At 47.0% G+C, this 14,256-nt stretch overlaps 3 protein-coding genes across 3 annotated transcripts; 2 read left to right on the top strand and 1 right to left on the bottom strand.

Annotated features, from left to right (window-relative positions):
* Positions 1-15: 15 nt before the first annotated feature.
* Positions 16-1,498, top strand: EDB91DRAFT_1251664 (uncharacterized protein; the record flags this gene model as incomplete). The annotated part of the gene is made up of 3 exons (XM_041323409.1): positions 16-855; positions 915-1,328; positions 1,370-1,498. 3 exons carry the CDS (start codon positions 16-18, stop codon positions 1,496-1,498), a joined length of 1,383 nt encoding a protein of 460 aa, XP_041173952.1.
* A 1,748-nt stretch (positions 1,499-3,246) lies between these two features.
* On the top strand, positions 3,247-6,475 carry EDB91DRAFT_1251662 (uncharacterized protein; the record flags this gene model as incomplete). The annotated part of the gene is made up of 10 exons (XM_041323408.1): positions 3,247-3,618; positions 3,676-3,756; positions 3,816-4,308; positions 4,353-4,507; positions 4,555-4,936; positions 4,984-5,021; positions 5,072-5,140; positions 5,212-5,391; positions 6,179-6,360; positions 6,409-6,475. 10 exons carry the CDS (start codon positions 3,247-3,249, stop codon positions 6,473-6,475), a joined length of 2,019 nt encoding a protein of 672 aa, XP_041173951.1.
* A 360-nt stretch (positions 6,476-6,835) lies between these two features.
* Positions 6,836-6,988, bottom strand: EDB91DRAFT_1007584 (uncharacterized protein; the record flags this gene model as incomplete). Its single annotated transcript, XM_041312351.1, has 1 exon — positions 6,836-6,988. A coding segment is annotated over one exon (153 nt), but the record flags the coding sequence as incomplete, so codon positions are not given.
* Between the last annotated feature and the right edge of the window lie 7,268 nt (positions 6,989-14,256).

Below are 14,256 nucleotides of genomic sequence, written 5' to 3'. Positions count from 1 at the left end.
TCACTATCAACAACCATGCCACACGCATACATCCAACCTCAGTCTGTAGACTATGGGATGAAGCTATCATCTCTGATGTCTGCACCCAAGATTAATGATGTTCCTACCATGGATGTACTCACTGAAAGGGAACTCAATGGTTTGATTCTACAGGAACCTGATGATGGGCACCTCAGCCATGTACTTTCCTTGATATTCAAAACCTTTGGCACTACAATTCCTCTTGCAAACTCACTTACTGTTTCTTTAAATACCAAAACACCCCTCTACCTTCGTAATTTTAGGATTAATCAAAATTCCACCAACAAGGGCGAAACCGAGTCAGTGTCACTGTACAATAATGTGAATCACTGTTGGAATTGGGTGTTTCCCACACACGAGTGGCATGCTAGCAAGTTACCTGACAAAAGTGGGCAGGATCTCAGAGAGGATGATGAAGAGGACGAAGAACAGGACTCAGAAGAAGAAGACCAAGGGAATGACGGCAAGGATGTAGCAGTTGATGTGGACGACTCACTGGCAGACCTCGGCAAGCACTTGCCTGATGTTGGCACAGCACCGGCGGGACCAATGCCACCATCAACCAATGATGAGACGAACTTTGCAGGGTTCTTCAATACTGTCGCTGTTGCCCTCACTGCAGCAAATGATAAGCTCACCAAGTTCAATCCCAGTGGAGTGATATGGACATGGAGCGGTGCGAACTCCACGCGCCCAGTCAAGGACGAGGAAATCAAGTGCAAACCTGACCTAGCCTTACTGGATGACATGGAGGCTAGGTGGGATACAATCAAGGCGGTATGCAAGTTGACATCCCAAAAGTATGTTGATCATTCATCTACCTGTGCAAAAACTGTGAGCTGATGGTTCCTAAGGTACCATCCTACCTCTACTATTGCTAAGACTATTGATAGGAAGGCATACCTTCTTTTAAGGCGCCAGCCCTGGAGACACTTCATTCAGTTTGCAATGGATATCGAGATCTTCGGGTGCACTTGTATGACCACTCAGGTGGTATTGTAACCCCTTGCATCAATATGGACCGGGATCTGGACAGATTCTTACATACCTTCTCATGCATCGTTTTTGGTGGCCTCGAGTGCATTGGGTATGATCCTACTATCAGTATCTTCACTAAGACACTTCAGCCCTGCCAACTCCAACAATCCTCCACCTTCACTCTTCCTACTACCGCTGGAGCTACTGATAACGCCACCAAATACGCTCATAGACAACAGAATGAGAGTGCACCTGTCATCCTTGAGAGTGTGCCAATGGAAGGCACAGATGATCCCATATCCGAGTCAGAAGGTCCTGAGCCATCCAGGGTCGGTTCTGTCTGAACATACCCTGCCTGAAGATCTTGAAGATCCTGAAGACCCTCTCCCAAAAGAACTCCTCCTCCCTGAAGACCTTCCTCCTCCATGAAGGTCTCCCTATGCCCCTTCCTGCAGATCCCCTCCTTGCACCTCTTCCAGAGCTGATCGGAAAAATCTGAGTCAATCATAACTACTATGATATCCTGGAAGTCATCTTCTCTAGCCAAGGCCTTGTCGGTCGTGGTACTGTGTGCTACTTGACGAGGAGGGGTGAGAATGAATATATTATTAAAGATCATTGGGTTCTAGGGAGTAAGGAGGACGTGTTGAACGAGGTCATCATGTTGAATAATATGAAGGGGTCCATGGTGTACCTGAACTTATAGAACACTGGCTCGTCAAGATTGCACCTGAGGAGGTCGACTAAACAGAGAAGTATCACTATACAACAATGGAGAGTATAAAAGGTACCTTCCACACTCATATCCGGCTAGTTTTGAAGCCCCATGCGCAACCATTGCATATGTTCCACACAAAGGCAGAGTTAGTGAGTGTGATCCAGGATATTGTTGCCAGTAAGTACACGCTTGTGCGATGATATCTAAATTTTTGACTTACCTTTTTCCAGTTCAGAAGATAGTGGTTGAAGAGCAAGGTATTCTGCATTGAGATCGCAGCCTTAACAACGCTATGATCAAGGACGACAGCAATGGCTCCCATGGCACATTGATAGACTGGGAATTTGCTGTGTGTATTCTTCAGGGTAATCAGCTACCATATTGGTGGTACAGGTCAGTGTTTAACTTCCTGACTCTGTTTTTGATGGACACCTGCTCACAAAATGACCAGGGTACAGTACTGTTCATGTCGTGGAAGCTTCTTCACCAGCTCTCGGATATCATTCCTGTGGTGTCTGCACAGAAGAAAACTCGAAAGAAAGCTTCACATTCAAGACTGCAACAGACTACATTTATCAGACACACCTTTTCTGACAATCTTGAATCCCTCTTTTATGTCTTCGCCTGGATCTGCATCAAATTCAGAGGTCCCCTGGGGATGAAACGGGCTCTCAAGTCTAGGGGCCATGGATCTGAATGGCTACCCCACGCATGGTCCGCTAACTCTTACGCGGAGTGTGACCAAGCCAAGATGGGGTTCTTTTACCACTTGGAGGATATGCAGAAGCTTGAAATGCAGATTCATCCCTACTTCAAGAATCTCATTCCACTTGCAAAGTAATGGTACAGGGCTGATGAGGAACAATGACAACCCAGATTCGGTACCCTTTGATGCTGTGCTCAAGATGTCAGATAGACATCATGCAGAGCTTCCAAAGGACGAACCATCCCCTGAGCTATTATTTGCCAGAACAATCCTCAAGCAAAAACGGTCAACCGGAGATGCTCCTGATTCCGCAGGTGCAGTAGATCTGGGAGTCACTGATTTACCTAATGACATGACTGGACACATGAGGCCAGCTGGAGGCAACATGACTGATGGAAGCTGCAGTGCCCATTAGGCCTGTCAAAGTGGAACAAGACCCGATCTTCATGACATTAATACAACTGTACTTAGATTTTCTGTTCCAAAACGCTTCATACCTAAATAGTTACTTGGTAGTCATGATGTATGTCTCCATATGTTAGAATCATCCACACCGAGTCAGAGGGCATCAGGGTCTACTATGTCAATCTGTGTGAGATTCCTGCAGTTCTCGGCGTCACTTAAGTTTTGAACTTTAATCTACTGAACTTACACATCAGCATGTTGCGACTTGCAAGCAACTTGACTCATATGTCCAAAAATTGCCTGTGATGACCACCGGACTACAACATGAAGCCCAAGGATAAAAGTGAGTATTTGTGAATATTGCTCAGAGGCTCCCTACTCTTCTTATATTCCCAGCTCTACTACAAGTAGTTCTACTATGCCTGCGCAATGTGCTGGTAGTCCCAAGAAACACAAGACAAAGCATAAAGCTGCGGATTCTGATCTCGGGAAGACACTCGTAGAAGCGATGGCAAAGCGATGGCAATCGCAGGCTGATGCGTCACCACCAGTACAGCCCCCACGGTCAATCCCTGACTTGGATGTGGCAGACAACTCGAACCTTCGACGTACTAATCGTGCAGGTGCTGGGAAGGGGGGTAGGAATAGTCAGCTTGAGAGAATTAGTGCCTTGTTGGATGCGCCTGGGTGGGCAACCAAACCCAAAGGCTCAACCACCCTTGATTCAAATGCTCCTGTGAACCCTCTCGCTCCAGTACCACCTAGCAAGGGTTGCGGGAGTCGCTCAAAGGTAACTTTTATTGTACTCATAAGCAATATTACTAACTAGTATGACACTATGTTGAAGGCTCCTCCACCATATAGTGCCTCACAGCCAGCAGTAGATTCCAGCGCTCCGCCTTCAAGAAAACAAGGCAAAAAAGCCAAGGTGAGCTTTGCTTTTGTAATTATGTAGACTAACTGTTTACTTTTAACTCTCCTATCAAGAACATTGCTGCCTTTGCCTCCAGCATCAAGGTGCCCAATCAACCAAATTTTGTACAGTGCGAAGATGGTGAACATTTTGGGTTCCATCCACCAATCGTCCCTTCTCGCATGGAGCAAGTTCTCAATACCTCCTCAATAACTGCCAAGAGCGCCAGTCAGAAGCCTGCCACTAGCACGAGCATTGACACTTTATCACAATCAGATTTTTCAAAGACGACCTCGGTTAACACGATGCCACATTCACAAGCTGACTTCTACTCAACTCTAGATCCTTCTCTCCAGCCAATCTGTCAGGAAGCACAAGGTGAAACTAATTATCGTGGCGCCCCCCTCCTGTCATTTTCCCAGGAAGCTCAAGCTGAAGTCTCAACATCTGGGGATGACAAATCCTCTACAGATGATGCTGACAAAAGCGACACTGATGAAGAAAGTGATAATGATGACGGCGAAATTGGTTGGGGAGGAGATCATGGGTGTCATAGTGTGCATCCCAGTATGCGATCATTTACTAATTGTATCTGTCACTAATGAGATCAGGCTTTTTGAAGGAAGGGATATCGGTGTCCCAACCTCAGGCTATCACTCTACCATCTGATTTTGAATTCCAGCATTCACGAGATGAAGACGAGAATGTTGCACTTGGATTGTTAGCAGTCGATAAGACCTCCAATAGCAATGATGTTATGGATGGGGTACGTCCTTTATGATTTCACAGAGTTCAATAATCATTCCCTTGAAGCCTACCAAGCCGGAGGATGTCTTACAGGGTCACCACAAGAAAAATGGATGTCCATGCCTCCCTGACCCCACAATGCTCGATCTCATCTGGCACCAAGAAACTCAAGCCACAAATGCAAAGTCACATGACTCGGGCGTTAAGGCTAAGAAGGTCAAATCATCCAAGTCTAAGGAACCTACTGAAGGCCCTAAGCCGACCCAACTCAGCTGGTATCCTTCACAGTGGAAGACCTTTCTTGAGGAGGCAAAATCAGAGTGTCATGCCCAGTATGCAATTGAGAATGCATTCCCAGATGCCATCAAGGATTTGCCTCTTTCAGTCACTGAAGCACTCTCAATGTCACTCGTCAAATGGCTTGAAGCAGGTAATGAGGTAGAAGCGGGTATGTATTTGTTTTCCCCAAGATATCTCACTCATGAGGCCGACTAGGTATATGGCCCGACCACAAGGCTGATATGGCCAAGCTGGTAAGTATGTCCATTGTCACTGGCTCAATTCCTCACACACTATTATCTAGCTATATGAAGACTTATCAACCTGGTGCTCCGACCTCAAGAAGATAGCTATCAGCACCAGTGCCCTCCATGTATAACCTCATCCTCTCAGCTGACGTACTTCCTCAAGCTCACACTACCTGGGTTGTGAACGCTGCTACAGAACTGTTGGATGACTGTGTTTCTTCGCAACAGTGTGGATGAACTTGGGAAAACCAACAATGCTGCTCACCCTGCACTCAAGGCAGCTGCCATCGCCTTCTTCTACACTGGTTCCTATTGTATTGCTCACAGGAGACCCAATATCTTCAAAGAGGAGTTACCTTTGGAGTCTTTGGCTTTTGTTTGTGCTGCAGTACTTATATATATATTTATTTCATACTAATGATGCGCTATAGGGAGTATCCCTACACTAGGCTCGTATCCACCACTTTTCCGATGCATCAGGCGTCCATCCAACGTCCATCCGACACTTATCCATTCCATCCAATACACATCCGCTTTTGGATGACATGCGGATACCTTCGGATCTCCCCCTATAGCTTGCGCATCCGCCGCATCCGTTCTGTCCACATCCATTCTACCTCATTGGTACGTACTCACACGCATTTTCTTGTTACTGACTGAACACAGACATATCCTCTCACACTCCAGTATTTTTTGGATAGCTTATGGCACGGTCTAGACTCGCTACCTATATCTCTATGTTCCTTGAAAATACTGTACCCTATAAGCATGGAGGTTTTCGAAAAATACTTACTGCATGTAACTTCCTCCCACTTTTCCTGCACCTTACCAGAAGATCAGCTTTGACTTATACCCACTATCCATCCAACCTTTAATGAACTTCCTTCAACAGTTGATTCGCATCCTGTCCGATCCGCAAGTGCCATCCACTCCATCCGACGAATCTGTATGTTTCGCATCCTATCTGTTTCATCCGCTTTTGCAGATCTTTCATCCTATAGGGTCGCTTTAGACAGAGACTAGTATTCCCCAGTAGCAATCCCCTTAAGGGTCGAACACACTTGTTCCCAAGCGAGGCAGCAGGCAGCAAAGACCCAACTGTGTAGTAGATTGATTTCTTCGCTGCTGCACTTGTACCCACAGTGCTGATGCCAAATTTGTAGTACAACTGTGTCTTTGATGGGTTAGTCAAGAATGGCAGTGGCAAGTATTTTCCAAAGTTTACTACCAAAGACTACTCCTCTGTCTATCTCTCGATGGTTGCTGAACTCAAGAAGATCATGAAGCACGTGTATCACGGCCCTAAGTTGACACAACAGCTTTGCGAGTGGGCTGCAGAAGGATGGTAAGGAGCTTTTTTCAAAATAAGTCTTCACTAATTAAATCTACACAGGGCGCAGTCCTGCAAACTTGACTGGCAAGGACGCATCAAAGCATCGTCATTTGCGGGTCATGCTTGATTAGATTTGGACCGCTATTTCGTGACTAGTATCATCCATCATTATTAGTAGTGCTCGTGTATCTTACAACTACCAGTATCTGCATCCGTGTTTCTGCATTACTGTCTGTGATCTAATACACTCTTGTGATTGCGTACATCTTTTACATGTGTGGACAGAACTGGTACAACTTTACAGGTAAGTGTGCTACTGGACAGTAGCACATGATGTTTTTTTGTCACAGTATTGAAATATTGTACATAAAGCAATTCTCGGTGGGTGTCTGTGGCAGTCTGTACAAGTGAAGTGTACAGAAGGGACTAAGCTGTGTATCTTTCGTATTGTACAGCTCTGTACAGAACTGAAGTAGTTTGCTGATGCAGTGAAACTGGGACTCACATTCTCATTCTCTGCCCATGAACCCCACCACCTCACCCTGGTGAGAGTCCAGCATTGGCCAACAGGTGCAAACATCCAATGCCACTGTGCACCACCACATCGATAGGTGTGGGTTGTGAAGTTGTCACCTGCTCCTCATGGGATTCCAGCTTCCGTGGTTGCCTCATCAATCCACACTTGAATGGTGTCATGTGAGATAGGTTCGCCGCAGTGGACAATGCCATTCAGCACCCATCATGGGAAAGATATAGTCTTCAGGCTCAAGTTTTCGACCATAGTGGGCAACTTCAAGAAAGGTGAGCCAGAGTAAGAGCCAGAAGAAGCAGTCACAGCCTGGTATGTCTGGCTGTGGGTAGAGCTTGTACCAGTTGCCTAACAACGCGAAGGGCAGCAGGAGGTTAATTTTTGAACTGTGGTGAGTAATTTATTGTGGGGCCTTGGGGACGATCTAATGAACAAGTATAATCTCAGTCTCTTGAAAGAAGCTCGTGCAACAAGCTAAGTACCTAATGAACAAGTATACTATTGACTTGTTAGCTGGGTCCTAATCGATACATAGAAACTATTAACTCACATCTCAGTCTCTTGAAAGAAGCTGAGATGCACTCGTGCTACTGGTGGTGTTCTTATAGTAAGCTTCGTAGAAACGAAAAATATATCAAACAAATAAGTAACATATTGCTAGACATGAGCTGATGTCAATGCGTTGCTCATCAATGTCCGTTTTGGCTTGGGATCAGACCACCTGTCACTCTCCCTCCTCAACCATCTCGGATCGGTCAGTTTTCTTCATCTCTGATTGCTCAGATCATTCAGACTCCAACACTCCCCCTTGAGTGCAAGCCAGGGACATTTGCCCTCGTAGCTTTTGCAGGCTCAGCTGAGGTAGGGCCTTGGTGAATGCATCAGTGACGTTATGGTCAGTTGGGCAGTAGAACAGTTGGAAAGTCTCATTCTTAACGTGGGAACGGATGAAGTGATACCGTAAGTCGATGTGCTTGGTTTGGGATTGGAATTTTCCATCTGACACAAGCGCTATTGCTGCTTGGTTGTCGCAGAAGATGGGGGTAGGGAGTGGGGTTGATTCATAGAGCTCTCCAATGAGGAACTGAAGGTAAAGTACTTCTCTCGCAATGCTTGTCAGGGCGATGTACTCAGCCTCTGCAGTAGACAACGCGATCAGTGGCTGCTTTCACACAATCCAAGCAATGGGACTGCTGTTTAGCATGACGATATATCCAGACATCAAATGTCCGAGTCTGTGAGGTTGTGATGCCCAGTCAGCGTCGACAAATGCCTTGATACCTCCATCTGTGGATCCAAGGGTAAGTTTGTAATCCGCAGTACCTTTCAGGTAACGCAACACGTGCTTGGTGGCTTCCCAGTGTGTCCTACCAGGGTTGCACATAAACTGTGACAGGGTGGCAATGGCGAATGTGATGTCAGGTCGCATGCTGGTGGCTGCATACATGAGGGATCTGATTGCTCGTTGATATGGTACATTGCGCATCGCATCTAGCTGCGCTGCTGTGCTGGGAGACTGATCAATAGATAGGATCGCACCTGGCTCCATTGGTGTTGACACGTTCTTCACATTCCCTAGGTAAAACCAGTCGACTATGGTGTCCATGTAGGCCTTTTGAGATAGAGTCAAGGTACACGCTTCACAGTCTCTCGTCACCTTGAGTCCTAACAACCAGTTAAGCTCCCCTAGATCCAATATCTCAAAGAATTCCAGCATGTCATATACCGGATACGAGCACCTCCAATACCACCCATGAACATCCCCACCCCTGGTCCGACCCCCTGTTTCCCTGTCTGCTTCATTCCTCCTTCCCTGACAATGCACAAAGTGCATCTCAGCAGGATTAGCCCTGCTACCTCTGCCCGACTCTGTTCTGCTTTTCCAACATTACCCCTATGTCCTCCGACCCCATACCCCTTCCATCCGACCCTATCTGGGGTTCCGCTCCTCCGCCCTATCGGTCCGCCTGACCCTACTCCTACTCCCTCCACTTTTCCAACCCGTTCAGTTCCTTTGGTTCCGCTTGTGTTGTCCCACCCGAACTATTAATCTGTCTGACCGCCTCACCGGTCCACCCCTAGACTAGGAACCACTCAACTGGTCCTATCCCCAGTTTAGTATCATAGTTCCGCTTTTTGGGTACCCAGTAATCCCTATACCCTAGCGATTATTGATCCATCGCGTACATACTTTTCTCTGAGCCTTATTCTCGTATGTCTCAGTCATCTTCTTATCCTGTACACTCAGCACATAGCCTCCTGCTGTGCTATGCTAATTACTTAGAGTATATAAACATATGTACATCTGTCTGTAGATACTCAGTCTGAATATTACCTTTTCTAAGCCCTGCTCTTCTGTTCTCTGACTTGGGCCTGGTCCTAGTCAACTCCTGTTAAAGCCGGCCTAGGGGATTGACTCCCTAGGTCAGGCCATCCTCCGATCCTCTGTTCCTCTGATCCTCCATTCCTCTGTTCCCCCGTTCCTCCATCCCTCTGCTCCTCCGACTCCCCATGCGTCGGAACTAGACCCCGCACTCTCGCATCTGTCCCCTCCATTCTGCTCTGCTTCTACTGTTGGTTCTGACTGCAGTAGTTTCCCGCTTCCTTCCTGTCAGGTGGAACAACCCCCGCCCGACTTTCCTGTGCTCACCTAGTAGTCCGTTGGTCCTCCTTTGGAGGGCCCCCATTCCGACATCCTGTCAGAACCCATAGAATTCGTGTCGGACTACATTCCAAAATTAGGGGCACGTACTCGGGTAAGGGGCGCAGCATATGAGCTGAAGCCAAGCCCCTCAGACTCCACTTTACCCCTGAGCACGGTCTTAACACAGCAGCTGTGCCTTAAAGTGCTTGATGTGGGAGATATGGTTGGTGGTGACAGCCATATCATCAACTGATACGGTGATGACGATATGTTCCTTCTTGCCACGTTTGAAGTAGACTGCCTGGTCAACCTTCAATCGCATGAAGCCCAGCTTCGTGAAAACGCCTGCTAACTCTTCTGCCCACTCAAAGCCTGCTTGCTTCAGCCCAGGTAAGCTTCTCAGCAACCTTAACACCTTTCCTTGCTGCCCATCCTTCAGATAGCCAGGTGGTGCCCTCATATATATCTCCTCCTGGATGCTCACATAGAGGTACGCGCTTTTGATATCAACTTGGTGTATCTCCCAGTCTCTCTGCACGGCCATCATCAGAACCGTGTGAATGGTGCTCATGTTGGCGGTTGGTGCAAACATGTCGAAATAGTCAACACCATACTGCTGTCTCTGACTGTTAGCAACTAGACGAGCCCGGAGTTTGAGTTTCTCCCTGTCAGGGACCGCGCTTGGTAGCTAAAACGAAATGGCATGGGATTAGATTGGCGCCACAAGGTGTGTCTACTATCTCCCATATCCAAAGCTTCTCAAGCTGACTGATTTCGTAATCTAGGGCTTCCTGCCACTCAACTCCGTCTGGGCTGTTCAAGGCTTGTTGCAAGGTTGGTTCTGGCTCTGTGGCTGCCAAAGCAAGGTGGATATGGGAGTCCTCATCCAGTAAGTCTAACTCTGATGCTTCTAGCAAGGATTCGATCACGACTGATGTTGTCTCTCCTTCCTGCAGTCTTGCATAGTACCCAGGAAGAGGTCTGTTTTGCGTGACGTGTGGCACTGGTGGCGGGGTGATTGGTTGCTTGGTGGTTGGCCTGGGTGATGTAGAGGGTGCTTGAGGGATGGTCTGGACACTTTCCACATTGCCGGGGTTGTTGGGTACATCGCTCAGTGGCGGCGGAACCACTTGGCTCCCCCTTGTCCATGACATCCTCTGGTACCATGACTTCTGTGGGTGTGAAAGTGATGCTGCACTCCATGGAAATGCGATGTTTCATTGGCCAGTAGACCCTATACCCCTTGCTCTCGACATCCACTCCGACAAAGATAGCTTCTTCTGCCCTTGCCTCCAACTTACCCATCTCCAGGAGATGGACATAGACTCTTGTCCCAAATTCATGTGCTTGGGCCAGGCTTGGCTTCGCATGCCGAACAAGTTCGTAGGGTGTAGTGGTGGGGGTCACACAGGAGGGAAGTCTGTTCTTCAACCAGATCGCAGTAACTCACTGCTTCGGCCCACAGGTACTTTGGTAAGTCCTTCATGATAAGCATTTCATGCACGTGCTCTACTAACGTTCAATTAAGCTGTTCTGCCACGCCATTCTGCTGGGGTGAGTTGTGTACCATCAGTTGACACTCGACACCTTGCTGATGCAAGTAGTCAGTTGAAATCAACTGCTCAGGCATTCTCCCCCTCAGTCCAAATGGACTTTAGCAAGGCAAACGCCCTGGTGATTGACGGGCTAACCACGCTTCATATGCCTTGAATGCAGTGAGTGCCTTGCTTTTCAACTTCAAAAACTGAAGTTTTGTCTGACGACTATAGTCGTCAGTAAAGCTGATATAGTATAGGCACCCCCCTAAACTCGTGGTTTGCACTGGCCCCCAGAGATCCATATGGACCAACTCTCTGTATCTGAGTGCGTGTCTCATACTTTCGTCCGGGAAGGGCTTTCTGGCTGACTTCGCTTTGACGCATATATCACAGAATTCTGGCTTCAAGTTAGGGTCTATTTCAATGCCCGTGATGAGGCCCTTCTTCACCACGTCTACGATGGTGGTTTGAGAGACATGTCTGAGGATTCGGTGCGCTTCGTTAATGGTGAGCTTTGTGGTTGCAACATTAGTGTGATGTTTCTGACAACTTGCTACCACACTATATAGACCCTCGACTTGAAGAATCTCTGCTATGATGCAGTGTGGGGGTCCTTTTGACAGTATCTTGCACATTCTGCCTTCAAACAGGACAGCTAGACCTCCTGCCGTGATGTGATTGGTGGAGATGAGGGTGAAAGCCATAGTAGGTGCGTATAGTGCATTCTTCAGCGTTACTGTCGTGCATTTCTCACCGAGGGGTAGGTCAATCTGCACATCTCCTTGTCCAATCGTGCTGAGGGTTGAACCATCCGTAGTATGGACATCTTGGGGAGGAATGGTAACGAAGTTGGTGAACTTTGAGTGATCGGGGCAGAAATGCAATGTTGCTCCTGAGTCCACGATTGCACCTCTCTTCTCAATGGGTAAGCCCAGGTCTCTTGCTACACTCACTAAGTCTGACGTGACAAAAGTGTATTGGTCTTGGGAGTTGGCTTCAGCTGTAAAATTTGCTGCCTGCTTCTGGGTCTTGTCACCTCTCTTCTTCTGCTGGTTTGGACCTTGTCCTTCTTTTCCCCCTCCAGGTCTCCAACAGTCCGTCTTGTAATGACCCTTTCAGTCGCAGTTAAAACAGGTAACATCAGGGTTGGTCTTATTGGTGGAGGATGGTGAAGTCCAGCCTTTCCCTTTTGTCTCCTTTGCGGCAAGAGCTGCACTAGCTCCCTTCTTGCCGGGGCGTCATTCGGTGAGCTGTCTGTGCTCATACTCCTCAGTTATGATGGTGACTAGCTCATAGGAGGTGACAGGGAGTTCTCGTGATCTTCAAGGCCACCGTGATGGATGATAGGAGTGGGCGATATGATTTGGGGAGGGAACCCGGGATCATCTGATTGTGTGAAAATCTGCATCGGCAATCACTATGCCCATGCCTGCAAGCAGTTCGTGGAGCCTCATGAGCTCAGTGAAGTGAGATCTGATGTCTCCTCCCTCATCGCACTTTGTCTCTTGCATCCATTGACATAAGTCTATCTGGACGAGTTCTGTCTTCCCCTCATGGATCTGACATATCTCTTCCCAGATTTTGGATGTGTCCTTCAGCTTCTGGACACGCAGTAATAGCCAATCAGTGATTGTGCTAAATATCTGCTGCTTTACTAGCGAGTTTTTCTGATGGTACTTGTCAATCTGCTTATCAAGTTCATCATAGCCTGCCTGCATAGGCATCGTCCCATCAGGCTTCACGATAGCCTTCATTTTCGGGTCAACCGTGAAGGGTTTCGGCTCACTTGCTCGACCATCAGTATACCGCATCAGACCTCTAGCGCCAATAGCTGTTAAGGTCTGTTCCTTATAGGTTATCCAGTTTGAGCCGTCTTCGGCAAGCTTCGGGACGTTAAGCAGGGTGGTGTTGGAGCTGGGGAGCGAAGTATCCATGGTCAAGACAGGGCTCATAATCTGTGGTGAGTAATTTATCATGGGGCCTCAGGGATGATCTAATGAACAAGTATAATCTCAGTCTCTTGAAAGAAGTTCGTGCAATGAGCTAAGTACCTAATGAACAAGTATACTAATGACTCATTAGCTGGGTCTTAATCAATACATAGAAACTATTAACTCACATCTCAGTCTCTTGAAAGAAGCTGAGATGCACTCATGCTACTGGTGGCGTTCCTATAGTAAGCTATGTAGAAATGAAAAATATATCAAACAAATAAGTAACATATTTCTGGACACGATCCAACATCAATGTGTCACTCGTCAATGTTCATTTTGGCTTGGGCTCAGACCACCTGTCACTCTCCCTCCTCAACCATCTCGGATTGGTTGGTTTTCTTCGTCTCTGATCATTTGGATCATTCGGACTCCAACTGGTACTGTCACACCTGTCCAGCCATCGATGTTCTGACATTGAAGGATGATGAAGAGGCAAAGCAAACGACAGGAAACTGAACATGGCAGGAGGGTGTGCACTTTGTCAGTGAGGGTGGGTACAACAGATTCCCATTTACAATTTTTACCTGCCAAGTGTAAATTTCGTCAAATAATCTAACTTAACTTAAGTCCAACTGAAGGCACTACTAGATAGTCCCACCAGTCCATGTGTCCCAAGAGTTCGCATATTGACTCTAGCACACGCAATTCTGCACGGAATCCTTATGTATGTTGCATTTAGGTCCCCAATAACATAATACACAGTGCCATGTTTTTTGTTTGAAGAAAATCGAAGTAGATCTTGTTCCATGGCCAACTTATTGGTGCTGGAGGCTAGTTTTTGGCATAGAAGGCTTGCTCTAAAGGTCAGATCACCACATAAAATTCTGGAATGCAGTATGATGGTTATACACAATGAGAGAATACTAAAACAAATTTCTCTGGGGCCACATGCTTTCAGGATCATCTGCAATAAAAGAAATATGCCTCAGACATGACAATCTATCCAAAGTGTTACATCAAGACTGTGTAAATCAAAACCCCACAATGCCAAATTGAAGTCCTTGCAACACACTACTATTGGTTATCACAACTTCGGTCAACCACTGGTTCGGACAGTCACACAATGTAACACAATGGTAACACAATGTCACATCTGCCGAACACAAGCTCCACTTGGCATCCAGTATCAGCACTTCAGCATTTGCTAAGTACATGGGCTTCATAGTGTCTAAGTAAAATTTAAACAATTAAAAAGGTTTCATT

This window comes from Suillus paluster, assembly GCF_016628075.1.
Source record: "Suillus paluster strain FC165 chromosome Unknown EDB91scaffold_57, whole genome shotgun sequence".
Classification (NCBI taxonomy): domain Eukaryota; kingdom Fungi; phylum Basidiomycota; class Agaricomycetes; order Boletales; family Suillaceae; genus Suillus; species Suillus paluster.
This window is presented reverse-complemented; position numbering and strand designations above follow the sequence as displayed.